The following is a 15,943-nucleotide window of genomic DNA, read 5'->3' as shown; positions in this document are numbered from 1 at the left end:
CAGTAAATGAACCTGGAGATGAACAGTCAGGGGAGCAGGATGACAACACAGCAACAGAAGGAGAACTTAAAGTCGTGTCTGAAACATCATCTGCAGCCAGTGAGAAAGGTGATGTTTTAATTAAAAGTCTATTGAAAAGTAACTGACTATTGTGATTAAATTATTTCAATTCCATTTTATAAACAGCACTTTACTTTGGCACTACACTATTTTCCAAAGGACAGTGCTGTTTTGATGAGAAGATAAACCTCTGAATATATTTTACATGAAGCAAACATTTAAACAGATATTGGGTTGTTAGTGGGAGAGTTTAAAAGTGTATAAAACCTTTTTCCTGGTGACCTCATACACAGAAATACACAGTTCTGCTAACCTGCCAGTGGTCCAGGTCAGCTGTGTTAACCAGGAGTGTGCTGCTCCCAATACAGAACAGGTAATGTAGGGACTGTGACTGACTAACTCACACAACCACATGTCAACAAAGCCAAACTAGCTCTTTAATTTGGGGGTTTGTGTCTGTGCATTGACAACGATCCAACCAGGTGAATTTAACTTTTTTTCCCTTCAGTTTGACCAAGTGAATGAACGTGATGGGTTTGAAAACTCAGAGAGGAAAAACAACAACACAGGAGAAGAGTCTGCAGCCAATGAGAAAGGTAATAAAATCTATTCTGTTCTGCCTGACACATACATTATTTACCTTGATAAACAATTAGTCATATAATACCCACAATAAATATTGTTTAATTAGAATTATTGATTGTGTAGAAATGATTTCTGTCATGCTTGATCCTACAATCTGCTTATTGGCGCTTTCCCCTGCAGTGGATCAGCCGGAGGAGAGAGCAGCTGAAACAGAGGAACAGGTGAGATCTTTGATCGTCTGTAGTCACTGTCACGCAGCAACATTACTTTTTCAGTGATTTGTATGCGGTCAAGTCAAACAAACATGTAAAACTTCAGCTTGAGCTGTTTGTCTTTTGGTTAAGAGTCACAGAGTTTGACTCCAGTAACCTGGTTGGACACACATGCACTGTGCTGTTCCATACGTGTCAAAAAGCGTGCGTGCGCAACTACTGTATCAACTGAACGTGTTACACGCAAGGCCGGATTAAGAATTCAGAAGCCCTTGGGCCAGACTCTTGGAGGCCCTCACACACTCACACGTGCATGCGCACACACACAGCCGATCAACCATAGAGCAAACACACTTGTACGTGTACCAACACAATACACACAATAGACTACTAGTTTACTAGTGCACCATGTGGGCCTAATAGTTTTTGGAAACTCCTGTAGGCAGCCTACTTGCACAGGAATCACACTGACTGACTACATCACATTATAGGAAAAGATCGCAATATTATCATATAGATAAATTCATCACAAGACCTTCACCACATGTTGGTGTATGTGTGTATTATATCAAAACACCCTACACTCAAATATGCAGACACACTTAGAAGTGTAGCAAACAACAATAACCTATTTTTAGTATTTCCACAACATCCTGACAGAAACAAACAACAAATGTTTTCCAAAAGTCATAACCCCCTAACCCTACATAAACAACACTTGGGAGGCAAGAATACACACCAGCAACAAATAACTTTTTTAAAGAAGTATAAGGAATAAAAATAAAAGAAACAACATAATACAAAGTCTCAATAAATGATAATTAAGTATTTGCACACGTATAAAGTGCAAAGTGCCAGTGCCAAATAAATAATAATTAAAAAAAAACATTATCAACCACAGCACGTAATTATATTTTTTTGCTGAAGTAACACAAAGTAACTAAATCAATAACATCCAATAGAGTGCCGAAGCAGAAGCAGCCCCATGGGTCCTCAATTCGAAAAAAGTCTCCATACAAATGAACGGGACTCCAAGATTTATTTGTGATCCGTTTGAATTGTGCCATGACAAAAAAATATGTCCTCTACCTGTTTAAAACATCACGTTTCATGCCGAGAAATCAGCAGTTTATCGTAAAACGGCAACAGAAGAATGTATTTTGTGTGACGACGCTCTGCGGACTACAAATCTGGTGTCCCACAAAAAATACGTCACCAACTGACACGGGAAAGGGCGGCATTTGGTGTGTGACGTCACCTACACGACTTGTAGTCTTTCTGGTTATGGACTCTTCGGAATTTTATTTTACAATAGGTTTACAACAAACTGCTGATTTCTCGGCATGAAACGTGATGTTTTAAACAGGTAGAGGACATATTTTTTTGTCATGGCACAATTCAAACGGATCACGAAATAAATGTTTGAGTCCCGTTCATTTCAATCAGGATAGACCATTTACGACAAGAGAGCCAGGTTTGAGGATGGAGATGAAATTACATTTATTGTGCACAAAATAGACTTTGGCGCTTAGACCACGGGTGTAGACCAGCTGAGTAAACTGATCTGGGGATGAGAAGCTTGCATCTGAAGTAGTTATATCCCCCCCGGGCCTAGACACTGGTGGTGGTAGGGAAGCTTGAAGTCGCCTGATGAGGGAACTTCTCGGTTGAAGATCCAGGTTAAGACAGTCTGTATCTTGATGGAGGTGGTGCCGGGGTGGAGGTGGGCTGAGAGTTTTGCAGGAATGACGGCTGGATGACAGGAGAGAGAGAACTTTTAAATTTGACGCTAATGACTGATTGGTGGAAGGGAAAGAGGATGGCAGACTGTGATTGGCTGAATTATGAGAATGAGGGTGGAGCGAGAGGATAGCAGGAAAACAGGGAAAGGGCTTTGAGGCGTGCTTAAAGAGATAGTCTTCCTGTCTGAACTTTCGCTTAGCTTCATTTGTATGGAGACTTTTTTCAAATTGGACCCATGGGGCTGCTTCCGCTTCGGCACTCTATGACACAGAGTCCAAAATAGATTAAATAAAAGTTCAGTTATGCCACCACTTGCATAAAAAACCCCAAGTTCAAGACTCCAAAAAAACAAAACAAAACAAAAAGAACCCATACACGAAGTGACGGAGGCCTCTGGGAGCTCGAAGCCCCTGGGCCACGGCCATGGATGTATACATCCATGAACCTATAATACATCCAGGTTCAGAATCCCGGCTTGGCCCATGCTTTGATGCCTGTGCAGCAAAGCAGCATTGTTATTATCCAAAAGTGGTCCCATTGCACAATGTTGCCATGAGGCAATTGATGAAAAGTTAATCCAGTTTTAGTATAATTCTCAATAAAAAAATGTCTTTACTGAATTAAAGGGACCACGAAGAGTTTTGGAAAGCGAAGTGTTTTCACACTACATTTACAAGGAGCCTCGCGTGCACAGTGAAATTCTTGGACCGGCGCAAGACGGACGTCTCGCCAAGAATGTTTTCATTCATCAAGAATGAAAGTCGGAGGTTCGAAGACGATCAGATACTGTCGTAGTTCTGACCATAAACGGCGATTCGGCTGCGTTATTCTCATGACCTGCCGGGTAGCGTCAGAGAAACCGAAAGTAAGGAAACGCTGGTCGGCTCGCCCAGCATTTCCACCACTAATAATAATAACAAAATAACAACAGAGACAAAACAATATATTTATCGAAAATTGAGCCATTAACAAGTGTGGGTAACGTAGATTCATCTACATTAATTTGAGACTTTTTCATAACCAAATACAAACTCCTCGTTGTCCCTTTAAATGCCCTATTAGGCAATGCCATGCCATAGAGGGTTAAACAAAATAACCCAAAAAAAAAAAAAAAACATAAGATGGGTGACCAAAAGATGTTGTAAAAGCTAATTCATTAATTATGCAAACTATTAGATACAAAGAAAGAATCTCACCTGCTAAAAAGGAAGTAACTCAATCACAATCACTAAATAGGCTCAGCAAACTATACATTCATTAATCTGATATAAGAAAACATAACTGATCTCACATACACAAGACATCACCCAGGTGATGCACCATACAAACAATAATTGATAACTAATAAATAAGTCGGGGCATGGATGGTTATAGCCAATCATAATCAGAAAAGTAGCAGAGATCCATGATGAAAGGGCACGGATGAGGACACGGATGAGGACAACATAGCCCATTTATTACAGACAGAGATGACACAGCACGCTAAGGTTGTGTATTTGGTCTGTTTTATCTGTTGTATTTTGAATTGGGGGAACAAGCCAACTGCTGCATTATCATGGAAATGTTTATTGTGCAATTTAAAGTTGTGAAATACATTATTTTGTGCTCATGTGAAGTGTTTTTTTTTTTTTTTACAAGACTAAATAGAAACACTGTTTCTAAGATTCAAGTGACATGATATCCAAAAGCATTGCATAGTATTATCTCCCCCAAAACATTGATATGAGCCTACTGCCATCACTACGTGTACAAGATGCCCTGACTGCAATGGCTGTAATGCCAGTCAAGCAATGCTTGACCAGATAAAGCAAAAAAATATACAGCAATCAGCAGAATACTGCAATGGCATTCTACTATCCATGTGTGTGACATTGACTCATATGCTTTTTTGTAGTTAATGCATGCAGTATACAGGTTGATGTTCTTGGTCCTACAGTCAATAGCAACTGCGCTGTTGCTGGTTCCTCGATACCTGACACAGACTTTGTGGACCTGGCTGATGTCCAAGCCGGTATACCTCTATTTTTAACATGCTCACTCATTCTCAAGGTATGGGCATACTGTATCACATTAAGGACCTTGCCCATGAGCCCTCACTAGATGACCATGCCCTGACCCTGACTTTCTCAGTGGGGTAATGCCACTGAAGAGGTCAGGGTTCAAATCTCAGTCAGGCCATGGTCACCAAATGTAGGCTTTTGGGCAAGTTACTTAATGTGATCTCTCATACCCTATACAGTATGTATGTGTGTCTGAAAATTTACATTTTTTTTAATTGTTTACAGAAATTGATGAATACTTCTGAGGAGCTAAACAGGAAGAATCAACATCAAAGAGAAACTAAAACTCGGCTTCAGAGACTGCACCTTCCAGAAAAATATGAAAAGAAATGGTCACCTGCAGACTTTCTTCAAATAGGTCGACCACTGAAACAGGAACATGAAACATCTGAGGAAAATCTGGCTCGTACTTTTCTTCAAAGGTTGATGATGTTAAACTACAGAGCCAGATATATTCCTGTAAGACAAGACGGTGCTGATGTGAGCCATTCAAAATCTCTTAGTGCAGTGTCTGAAACTTGTGATTTTGATACTTTTGTGAGCACTAATGTTGAGTGTCATCAATCAAACCAGACCCATGTTCATCCAATGGACGTTCAAATGTCAGTGTTTCACTGCTCAGACAGCTTCCTGAAGCAGAGCATGATGACAAAGCTCTCACAGTGTCAGTATGCCTTACCTTTGCTTGTCCCTGACCCAGTCACAATGGATGTTGAGTGTCCTCTGTGGACATTCAGACAAATAAGAAAAACATGGAAAATTGGTGAAATCAAAGATAATTCAACCATCATCACCATGAAGAGTTTGCCCATCTGTGAAGCTGAGACACCCATGGTGTCATTTCTGCGCCTGGGTTCACTGTCAGTGTCTAAATCTCAGCTGATCAACACTTTGATCAACGACCGTCACAACACCTTCTTCCACAGAAAATGTCCAGGTAGCACTAAGTCAAGCTATCTGATGGATGGTGTGGTAGAGATTGCCTGGTACTGTCCTGCTGCGAAACCCAATGATACCTTCACTGACTGCACTGCCTTCTGTAATCTTCATGGTGATGCTCTGTCAATGAAAAAACAACATGACATACTGACTGAAAAATCTTCAGTCAATGTTGTTCTTGTGCCAAATCTGGAAAAAGGTAACAAATGTACTACAGTAATCTCAGATCTTTTTAACGATCAAAAACCTCTCATCTGTCTCATTGCTGATAATGATTGTGGTGCAGTTCAGATAAAAAAGGGAAAATACAAAATAGGTCTAAAAGATAGAAGTCAGCCAGATGTTTCTGAGGAACTGAAAAGGATCATTAGAGAGATCTTGTCTGGACCACATACATCCTTCCAGCTTGAAACCATGGCTGAGGTCTCTGGAATCCGAGTGGATGAAGATGACACAGTCTGTCAAACAGGGAAATCTGCTGCTATGAAGATAGTGGATTTACTTCTGGGGATGGATGTTTCAAAAATAAAAGATAAATTCCTCCCTTGTCATGGTCGACTGTGGCATGAGTGGTGCAGAACACACAAAGAAATGTATCACCTCACAGGAAACATTGAGAAGGAGAAAAGTGAAAAGGAAGTAAAACTGATGGAAATACGACGACAACAATGTGATGCTTCCTGCAGTGAAGTGGTGAAGCTGTTCATTCAAAGTCTCTCAACTTTGACATCAACAGACAAAGAGTATTTCCTGAAATGGACTCAGATCTTACTGGATGCCCTCTCCACAGACGATCTCACCTCAATTCTCCAAAGCTATGATGAGAAGTGGTCTGAGGTCTTGGCGCTTAAGAAGAAAGATGACCAATCTGATCCCACTGATAAGAAGCTGTCTGAGGCCTCATCCCTGAAGGAAAATTGTGACAAATCTACTGAGTTAAAAAGAAAGCAGACTGAGCTTGAAGAAATATCAACAAAACTGCAGTCAGCCAATTTTGGCTTGGAGCACATCTTCAGAGAAATGGGACAGATCTATGAAGCCCATACATCTCTGCAGGGACAAACAGAGAGTGAACAGACTGACTGGTCTAAATACCCTGAGTTGGCTGCAGAGCTGATGATATCAGGACAGCCCATGGAGCTGATGGATGGTGATGCAGGTCATGTGCCTCTAACATGGGTCTCTAGTCTTTTAGATGAAGTCATCAAGAAACTGGGCGACCAGAAAGTTTTTGTGTTGTCAGTTTTGGGCGTACAAAGCAGTGGAAAATCAACCATGCTGAATGCCATGTTTGGGTTACAGTTTGCAGTGAGTGCTGGCAGATGCACCAAGGGTGCATTCATGCAGCTGGTCAAAGTGTCAGAGGAGATGAAGACAGAGTTGAAGTTTGACTATGTTCTGGTGGTGGACACTGAAGGACTGCGTGCTCTTGAATTAGCAGGTAACACCACTCTTCACCGTGACAATGAACTGGCAACATTTGTTGTTGGTCTGGGAAACATGACGTTGATCAACATCTTTGGAGAGAATCCAGCTGACATGCAAGATGTTCTGCAGATTGTTGTTCAGGCATTCATGAGGATGAAGGGAGTTAAACTTTCTCCAAGTTGTGTGTTTGTTCACCAGAATGTTACAGATATTTCAGCTGCAGAGAAAAACATGGATGGAAAGAGACGCCTGCAAGAGAAACTGGACCAGATGGCCCAACTAGCTGCCAAAGAGGAGGTCTGTGATGTCAAGTGTTTCAGTGACGTCATTGCATTTGATGTGCAAAAAGATGTGAAATACTTTGCCCAGCTATGGGAGGGAAGTCCACCTATGGCTCCTCCAAACCCAGGTTATAGCGAGAGCATCCAAGATCTGAAGAACTTCATCCTCTCTAAAGCTTCACACTCTAATGGGTTTACTCTGTCACAGTTCAAAAGCAAAGTTCAGGACCTGTGGGAAGCCTTACTGGGTGAAAACTTTGTCTTCAGTTTCAAAAACACTCTTGAAATTGCAGTATATAGAAATCTTGAGGTTCACTACGGGAACTGGACCTGGGCCCTGAGGAAGAACATGTTGACCATAGAAAATCAACTGTATAACAGAATTGAAAATGGAAAACTGGACAGAGTTGAGCTCAGTTATCTTTTTAATGAAATGAGTAACACATATGAAGAGACCACAAGAGATATGACAACATACTTTGATGATGACAAAGACAAAGAAATGTTGGTTCAGTGGCGAGGCCAATTTGAAATCAAAATCAAGGAGTTTCATGAAGACCTGGTGAGAAGAGTGAAAAGAAAACTGGATGAAGTTATCCAGCAGAAGAAAGCTTGTAAAAAGCTTGATGATAAGAAGACAGAGTTTGAGAACAAGCTATTACAGAAGAGCAAAGAGCTCGCTCAGCAGTTAAATGACGAGGCAAAAGATAAAAAGAAACTTAAACAGCAGTTTGACTCTGTTTGGAGTGGCTGGGTAGAAGAACTAACTGCAGGTATAACACCGATTGAAGACATTGACTTGGAGGAAGATCAGACAGAAATCCTTCAAGAACTTGGATTTGAACGGGGTCTTATAGATGAGTGCAGAAAAAGTGGCAAATACAAGAAAATAGCAGAAGTTGGTGATTACTGGGATTATGTGACCTACACCAAGTATCAGGAGCAGAGTGATGAAAGGCAACCGAAGGACAAAAAAGAAGAGGGGTATTTTGGCCAATCCGTTCTGAAACAAGGTAGAAAAATAATTGATTACATTAACTGGACTTTGCACCATGAAGACCAACAACTGATTAGATCCCTGAGTGACAATGTTGGCCAACAGTCACTTGATTCAATCATGAACAAACCTGTAGCTACAAGAGGCTACAGTCCAACTTATTTGCAAGAAGTGGCCAAAAATGTGAAAGAGAAAGTGGCAGAATTTGAATCAGAGAGGAAATATGTTCTGAAGAAGAAATTCACAGTTGATCTGTCACTGTATGTGTTTGACAGAGCAGGACGTTGGCTTTCAGAGTCCCACAATGAATTCAAGAGGAAGAATGATGCATTCACTTACTTAGAAAACAAAAGGAATCAATATTACAACGTTTTCAGAAGCTTCTGTAAAGGAAACTCTTCTGCTGTCGTACTCGGAGAACTGATCTGTGACAAACTTAAGGCTTCCACTGTTGAGGCTGTCTGTAACAAGGCTGCCATTGATCTCGCTGGAGAGATGAGGTGCAGTTTCTCAGCATTTAATGGGAACAGACTAAACCTGGAGAAACATGTGTTGAAGTCACTAGCAGAGAAAGAAAACTTTTATGATTTCATCACCTACATCCATCAACCAAGGAAACAAGTAGAGAATTTTATCAAAGAGGAGGTAAAGAAATACATCTTCACATCAAACAGAGACAAAGCGCGAGATATACTTAAGAAAAATGTTGAAGACCTGAAAAAACTTGTGAGTCAGGCTTTATTTACTGCAACAGAGAAAGTCAAAACCCAGAGAGGAGACACAGACATGTGGCTGGAGGGAATTTACAGTTTGTTAAAAGATGAGTTGACATTTGATGTCATTTGTGCTGAAAACTTCAGAGACATAAACAATTTTGACTTTCTCAAAGAAGTGATAGAGAATGGCCTTGAAGCCATCATGAAGGAGATCCTCTCATTGAAAAATGTGAATAAATTCAGACAGAAGCCTGAGCAAATCCTGATTGATCAGCTGTGCAATTGTTGCTGGGAAAGGTGTCCATTCTGTGCAGCTGTTTGCACCAACACCATGGAAGATCACAGTGGTTCTGACCACAGTGTAATTTTTCATCGACCCCGTGCAGTTGATGGTGGCAAATACAGAGGCACAAACAAATTTGTGATTGAATTCTGTACAACATTAGTTGCAGGTGACTGGAGGTTTTATCCTCATCAGGATTCAGATAAGACTTGTCCCTTCAAACAGTATCGAATAGCTGGACCAAGGTTTGCTAACTGGAGCATTACCCCTGATGGGTCAAAACTGACATTCTGGAAATGGTTTGTGTGTCGATTTGAAAAGGAATTGGAGGAGCACTATAAATTAAAATTCCAGGGTGATGGAGAAATTCCCAGTGAGTGGAGGAAACACAATGACGAAGAAGCAAAAAAAGAAGCAATTGAAAGTCTGGATGAAATGTACAAATTGATCCACCCAGCATAATAATCAAGTCAAACATGATAACAGAAAAACAGTAGTTCCTTGGCATCTCAAGGCAATTGAATCAATTCATCACTAATACAACAATTTTCATATGAAATTAATGCTTTTTCCACAAAATTGGATTATGATGGTGAAGCTGGACACAATACATTGTTTTTTTCTTTGTGAAGAGAAGAAAAGAGAAACAGAATTGGTGAATATGATGCATGTAAGGATGAATATTTCATTCATTTTTTTTATTTCATAAAAAAGGATGTTGGATCTTGAATTGTGAGAAGGATGGTGATAAACATGTCACAAGTGATCAACTTTTGCAACAAAGAATGCAGGGGATGTTTTTGACAATCTGTGCATCTATTTCTAAAACATACTGAAAATCATGTCAATTTAAGTTGAGTCATGTTAATGGACAGTGTTTAGCTGTGTCATGTAAATTTCATTTCTAAAAATCTATTACTGTACATCAGCACAAGTTTTGTTGTTTGCTCTGTCATAGCTTTTCTGATATTGGTCTTCATGCAAAGAATCTAAGTCACGCAAAGAACACATTTCATCATTACTAAACTGATCATACAGTGACAACACAAATATGTCTGTTTATTCTAACCCTTCGGGTTAAAAATATGAATTGAGATATTATGTTTAATTTTTGTTTCTCACTTTCCATTGTGGAGGTGATCCATGATACTGTAATGGAAAATGTTGATGTATACCATATTATGCTTTACAAGTGTTGTATAATCATGATTGTGATATGTGGTACTCAGCTCATCCCTTTGAATACAGACAGCAGAGAGTCCACTCAGGACAGGTTAAAGGTTAGGAGCCAGAGAGGCTCCCACGACAGAGTGTCCTGTAGAAATTTACAAGGGATTGTTGTGTCCTGGTGGTGAGGCTAGGCAGAACCACCAGAGGTGCCATATTTTGTCTATTGGTATGTGTTTGGGAACTATAAAGATAGTGAGCCTAAGAACATCTTCAGTTCACTCACCCACTGACCGTGTGCTGTTCAGTTGTATATGTGTGACTTCATTCATGAATGTTTATTAAAACTCAAGAAAGACAGCCTTGTGAAGCTTTTCTTTTAAATTCTTCATTGAACCAAGATAACTAATTTTTACAACCACAATACACAGTTAAATGATCTGAACTGATTCTATCTGATAAGACTGGCTGGGTTTTTGTCTCAACATAATAAGAAAATCACACATGGCATCTGAGCTTCTTGCCAAATTGTCTATCCATATGTTGCACTTCTATCCTGTGTTGTAATTTTTAATTACCTTTTCTCAGTTTGCATTATTTCTCATTTACAGATAACAAATATTGAAACACAGTCATAGATTGTAACTCTTGCTTTTGACATGACTTCTAAAACCTAGATTTTTACAAACAGCAACTTGTTCATGTGTGTGATCTTCTACCCGAACTGCCACAAGTATACAGTAGTCTCTGTAAGGTTTGGGGACTCACCTGAAAAAGACTTAAAAAGAGATGGTCAGTAAAGAAGACTTCATTTCACCTGAAATACTTCCAGTCTCTCATGTATCTCCCTTCAGATTTAATATAACTTTTTGCAGAAGTAGTGAACTTCATGTATAAATTGGTATAATGTCCATTTAATTTAACTAATGGTCATGTATTAACTAAAAATTTAACTAAATGGTCACCAAATGGTATGTTGCTGTAGTTTAAGTGTATGTCACTATTTATGAGAAGATATATTTCAAAGAGGGATTAAGCTATAGTTTATTAAAATGACCCCAAAACAACTAAAAATGATTATTTGAATTCAGACATTTTCATTCTTGTCAACAACATAACATTTGTAATAAAGGCACATTTCCTATATAATTCATATTTTTATAGTAACTGCAAAGTCTCCATCTCATCTTGAATTAAACTGATAACTACAGCATGCAGCTGTATCTTAGCAGATTTTGAAGGAGGTCAGTTTGAAGTCTCCTTTGACTCTGATGTAGCTGATGACGTCCGTGCCAAATTGGTTAGGGAACTGGACCTCCTGTCCATCAGGAAGCTCCACCCTAAACACATCTCCCGCCAGCTTCAGTACAATCTAAAACAGAAACAATGATCAGCAGGCACGTGCACACATAGGGCCCAAAGGGTGCTTGAGCCCCTGCCCTTTTTGCCTTGTATTAAAAAGTGCCCTTTTTTATGTTTTTTTTTTTTTTCAATAAATGCATTCCTGTTGTGCATGAGGATGTAAACAACCGCGCTGTAAAAATGCCACGGTTATCTACCGTACGCATTTCCTTGTAATACACACGGTATTGTGTATGTACGTTGGTGTGTGTGTTGTCCGCTGCTGCTCCGCTCTGTCCCCCACTGAGGGGCGGGGGGGGGGGGAGCTGCCCCGCGGTGCGCGCTCCCTCACATGCACGTCCAGCACGTCCAGAGAGAGAGAGAGAGAAGCTGCTGCCTCATCGATAACCCGCACATATATGAGACGTGACAGTGGAGCGACTTGTGTCGAATCTCGTGAGTTATAAATCCACCAACATAACTTCCTTGTCGGTTCTGACAAGTCGCCGTCCACTTATTCAACGAGCTTAATAAGAGTCATATTTAAGAAAAGCGCCCATTTGTGTTTGTTTAGCTAACTGCTTGTTAAGAGTTAAGCCCCACCCCGTCCTCTGTCTAACATCATCTGAATGTAGTGAACAACAGCAGCAACAGGAGGAATCACTCATGGTGCAGACACACCAACTCCGGCGGCGACGGATCCCGACGCAGCTAATCGCCGACCGCACCGGCGAGTGGGCGGGTCTGTGTGACGTGGTGTGGAGCTTGAGTTTCGCTCTGCCGTTTCCAACATGGCGGCCGGGTCACAAACGATCTCATTTTACAGTTAAACAACACACTAAAGTATGTTTCTGAAAACATTTGAGGCGGGAAATGTGTAGTGCAGTAACAGAATCTTGATTCACATTTGATCAACACTGCCTAGTTTGATAGTTTGAACAAAGTTTCTGGAGCCGGCTGCATCCGTCAGACGGACCCAATTTGCATAAAGTAGAAGTGGAGTCGTGATTATGGAAATTCACATACGGCGACTGGACCGTCAACTGGACGTGTCGGATCCATCATGCACCGCGCGACCGGAGCGCTTGCTCTGCATAGACAATGAATGGGATCCGTTGACTTGACGTCCGTTGCCGGAGTTGGTGTGTCTGCACCATTAGCCTACTTTTTTTTTTCTGCAAGCCATGTTAATGTGCACCCAATACCATATTAGCCTTAGCCACCAGTTCAGAAGTCATGACTCTGTTTCGGGAAGTTGGGAAATTGGTCCAGCATGTTGACTGCAGTCCTGAATGCGTGCAGGCTTTCTCTACCGACTAAATAGTAACTGTAATTTATTTTAATTTATTTTGATATTAAGGCCTGAAAAAATTGTACACTGCCCTTTTCTGATGTTGAGCCCCTGTCCCTCTATAGTCATGTGCACGTCCCTGATGATCAGAGTGAAACCTTTTTATTTTTTTCTTTGGCATGAAATTTACTGGCAAGTACATATTATCTTTGAGCATTAAGCCTTTCAAAAAGTCTTTTGCCAAACTTAACATCAAGTATAGGCTACTCATCTTCTCCACTGGACTCCTCACCTTGACATCTGTGCCTCTCTGTAAGGGGTTGTGTATTTCCCGTTTCTCATCGCCCCAACTACCAGCAGTCTTTGAGTTGCACACAAGCACAGCTCCATCTGAGTCGTCGTGGAAACGAGGGTTGAAGTGCAGGGCCAGGTCGTCTGCATCACAGCCGAGGTCGATCTGGAATCTGAGTTTATACAAAAAATGTGGTGTTAACACCCTTTAAAGGACCAGATCACACAGACATGTAATACTGTAACCTAGAGACTACTGACCAAACCAAACTTATTCCTAGATTGTTACACTATTTAGGCTACTACAGCAATATTTTTGATTGATTGATTGATCGATTGTTTTATTTAAGTGTCATGCACATTTTCTTTTGTGCCCAGACCACATGGGCTTATAAAACACTAAACATTTAAATACATACATTCAAGAGTGGCTAGCGTGTCGTCTTAGAGGAAAGGAAAGGATAATTACAAAGCAGAATAGAACAAACAGGCTTCCAGGATACAACACAACAAGCAGTAGACCATGATTTTATGTGGGATATAATCCTTCCTGTCTCAATTCCCAAGCTCCATCATCTCCTCTTTAAAAAACCAACACAACATGTTCAGACTGGGTTCTTCATCTGGGCTTTCTCATACGGGGAATGTCTCAGTTTATCATACAGAGAACAATGAAACAGAAAATGCAAATCATCAATAAACCCTGTGTATCTGCTCTGATATCATAATTGTTATTCTCTGAAGGGGGAAACATAAATGAATGAACTCACCTCTCAGCATCATGCAGAATCATTCCCTTTATTTTCAGCTGATCTCCACTGCGAAGATTCACATTCTTCAGTTCAAGGTGCTGAGAAACAGAGATGTATTGTTTAGGATTTCAAATAAAGAACATGAATAGGCCTAACTATGAAAAAAATAGCCTAATAAATGTTGTAAATATTTCATGTTTTTTTGATTTTTGTAAATGTATTTTGTTTGTTTAGAAATCAGGCCAATATGTAAGAACATGGAATAACCGTATGAAACACATTGATTTCTGATCAGAGTGACTTCTGACTTCACAGATAAAGACAACAGAATCAACTAAGTCTGGCTGTTATTATGGTCTGGAGCAGGCTACTGTAGCTGCAGAGAATAAATCACCATAGTAACTTGACCAGGATCAATTTAACCTGCTTTCAAACAACTGACTTCAGGCTAAATTAAGCCAGGATAACCAACATATCCCGGCTTAATCCCTTATCTAGGTTTTGAACAACAGATTTAAACCTACCTTGCTCATTTTGGATGTTGGTCTGGTACAGGGACACAGTCTTCTGTCTTGGGAGACAAAGTAAGGGGTGTGTTCTTAAAGTGGCTATTTATAATGTGAAGTTAAAAAGATTCAGTTAAAAGACTTCTAACGGTTACAATGTGACCCACTCATCATCAAGAAGTCTATTCAATGCAAAGGCCTTGCTCCGATGAATTGTTGCTGTGCATTGTTGCATTTTACAAATGAGATTAACTGTGTCCTTGATTACTGAACAAGAGTAACAGCTGCCACAGTGCTACTGTGAGGTGATGAACAAACTGGATTCAAATGTTGAGCCATGAGTAGGATCTCTGTTGTTTACACTTGATTAGGTCACATTCATCTCTACTTGTTCATCTCTCCCTCACTAGGGCTCTCTCTTCACAGCTGTTGTGTTGAGGACACGTCTTCTTGTTTGACACACACATTCACTTACATTTTGCAGGTCAAAGGTGGAGGTTGAAGTGACCATTATAAAATATATTTTTAACCAGTCACCAGTTCATGTGATTATTGTGACACTATTGAACAGTATTGTCTGTAAGGATAAGATTAAAATCTATCAGCTTCACTGTGACCTCATAACAGGGCCGGCCCTAGGATTTTGGTGGCCCTAAACAAGATTTTTGTTTGTGGCCCTGCACTCTAAGCGCAAACACCAAATCACTGGTTAAAACTGAATACAGACGTGTTTATGCCCTCTGAGGTTTGAGGCCATTTTCTCGACTTTTACATATTTTCTTAAATTTATCTTTTTAAGACACTTGCAGACGTAACAAGTGTTTTATGTCTAAATATTAGAACCTCCGCTGTAAGCACACTGAGGCCAGTTTGTCCTAGAACACTGTATAAAGAAATAATTTAGGCCAAATGCTGGAAATTTGAGGTCTGCTTTTTGAAAAATTTCAAATCCCTTGTGAAAACACACCTTCAGTCATGAGAATGAACTGTTTTTGGTGCTTGAAATAGGATGTGAATACAGTAATAGGTAAGTGTAGAAAACAAGTCTATAATGAAATTTTGTAAGATTGCTTTTTGAGCACAAATGTTGTCATTCTGCCATTCTATTTTCACCAAATGTCTCAAATGTGAGATAAAAGAAGCTGAATATTGACTTCAAATTACATTATAAAGCTCATAGCGTGCACGTGCAGACCTCAGGATGTTTAAATGACTTGATGAACCCCGGTACCTTTCTGATCATGTGGCCCCCCACCTAACGGCTGTGGCCCTAAACAACCGCATAGAGTGT

The 15,943-nt window shown here is 40.2% G+C and overlaps 2 protein-coding genes and 1 long non-coding RNA gene across 3 annotated transcripts; 2 read left to right on the top strand and 1 right to left on the bottom strand.

Annotated features, from left to right (window-relative positions):
* Positions 1-17: 17 nt before the first annotated feature.
* On the top strand, positions 18-893 carry LOC146967628 (uncharacterized). Its single transcript, XR_015034403.1, has 4 exons — positions 18-99; positions 354-433; positions 569-656; positions 826-893. It is a non-coding gene; the product is annotated as an uncharacterized LOC146967628 (long non-coding RNA).
* A 6,302-nt stretch (positions 894-7,195) lies between these two features.
* On the top strand, positions 7,196-9,766 carry LOC146967627 (interferon-induced very large GTPase 1-like). The gene is made up of 2 exons (XM_085762274.1): positions 7,196-7,324; positions 7,437-9,766. The coding sequence occupies exon 2, from the start codon at positions 7,658-7,660 to the stop codon at positions 9,764-9,766; it is 2,109 nt and encodes a 702-aa protein (XP_085618400.1). The 5' UTR covers positions 7,196-7,324; positions 7,437-7,657.
* A 1,868-nt stretch (positions 9,767-11,634) lies between these two features.
* Positions 11,635-14,694, bottom strand: LOC146967626 (galectin-2-like). The gene is made up of 4 exons (XM_085761185.1): positions 14,671-14,694; positions 14,165-14,244; positions 13,396-13,567; positions 11,635-11,843 (listed from the first exon to the last, which is right to left on the bottom strand). Exons 1-4 carry the CDS (start codon positions 14,677-14,679, stop codon positions 11,697-11,699), a joined length of 408 nt encoding a protein of 135 aa, XP_085617311.1. The 5' UTR covers positions 14,680-14,694; the 3' UTR covers positions 11,635-11,696.
* Positions 14,695-15,943: the final 1,249 nt, after the last annotated feature.

The sequence above is a fragment of the Trachurus japonicus genome, chromosome 19 (assembly GCF_045865225.1).
Source record: "Trachurus japonicus isolate A0001 chromosome 19, Traja_1.0".
Lineage (NCBI taxonomy): Eukaryota > Metazoa > Chordata > Actinopteri > Carangiformes > Carangidae > Trachurus > Trachurus japonicus.
This window is presented reverse-complemented; position numbering and strand designations above follow the sequence as displayed.

Excerpts from the sequence above, each read along its gene's own strand:
- LOC146967627 (XM_085762274.1), top strand. The coding sequence starts at position 7,658 with ATGTTGACCATAGAAAATCAACTGTATAACAGAATTGAAAATGGAAAA.
- LOC146967626 (XM_085761185.1), bottom strand. Across the intron at positions 13,568-14,164 it reads ATTCTGCATGATGCTGAGAG|ATTCCAGATCGACCTCGGCT; the intron begins GTGAGTTCATTC and ends GTATAAACTCAG. Across the intron at positions 11,844-13,395 it reads AGAGAGGCACAGATGTCAAG|ATTGTACTGAAGCTGGCGGG; the intron begins GTGAGGAGTCCA and ends TTTCTGTTTTAG.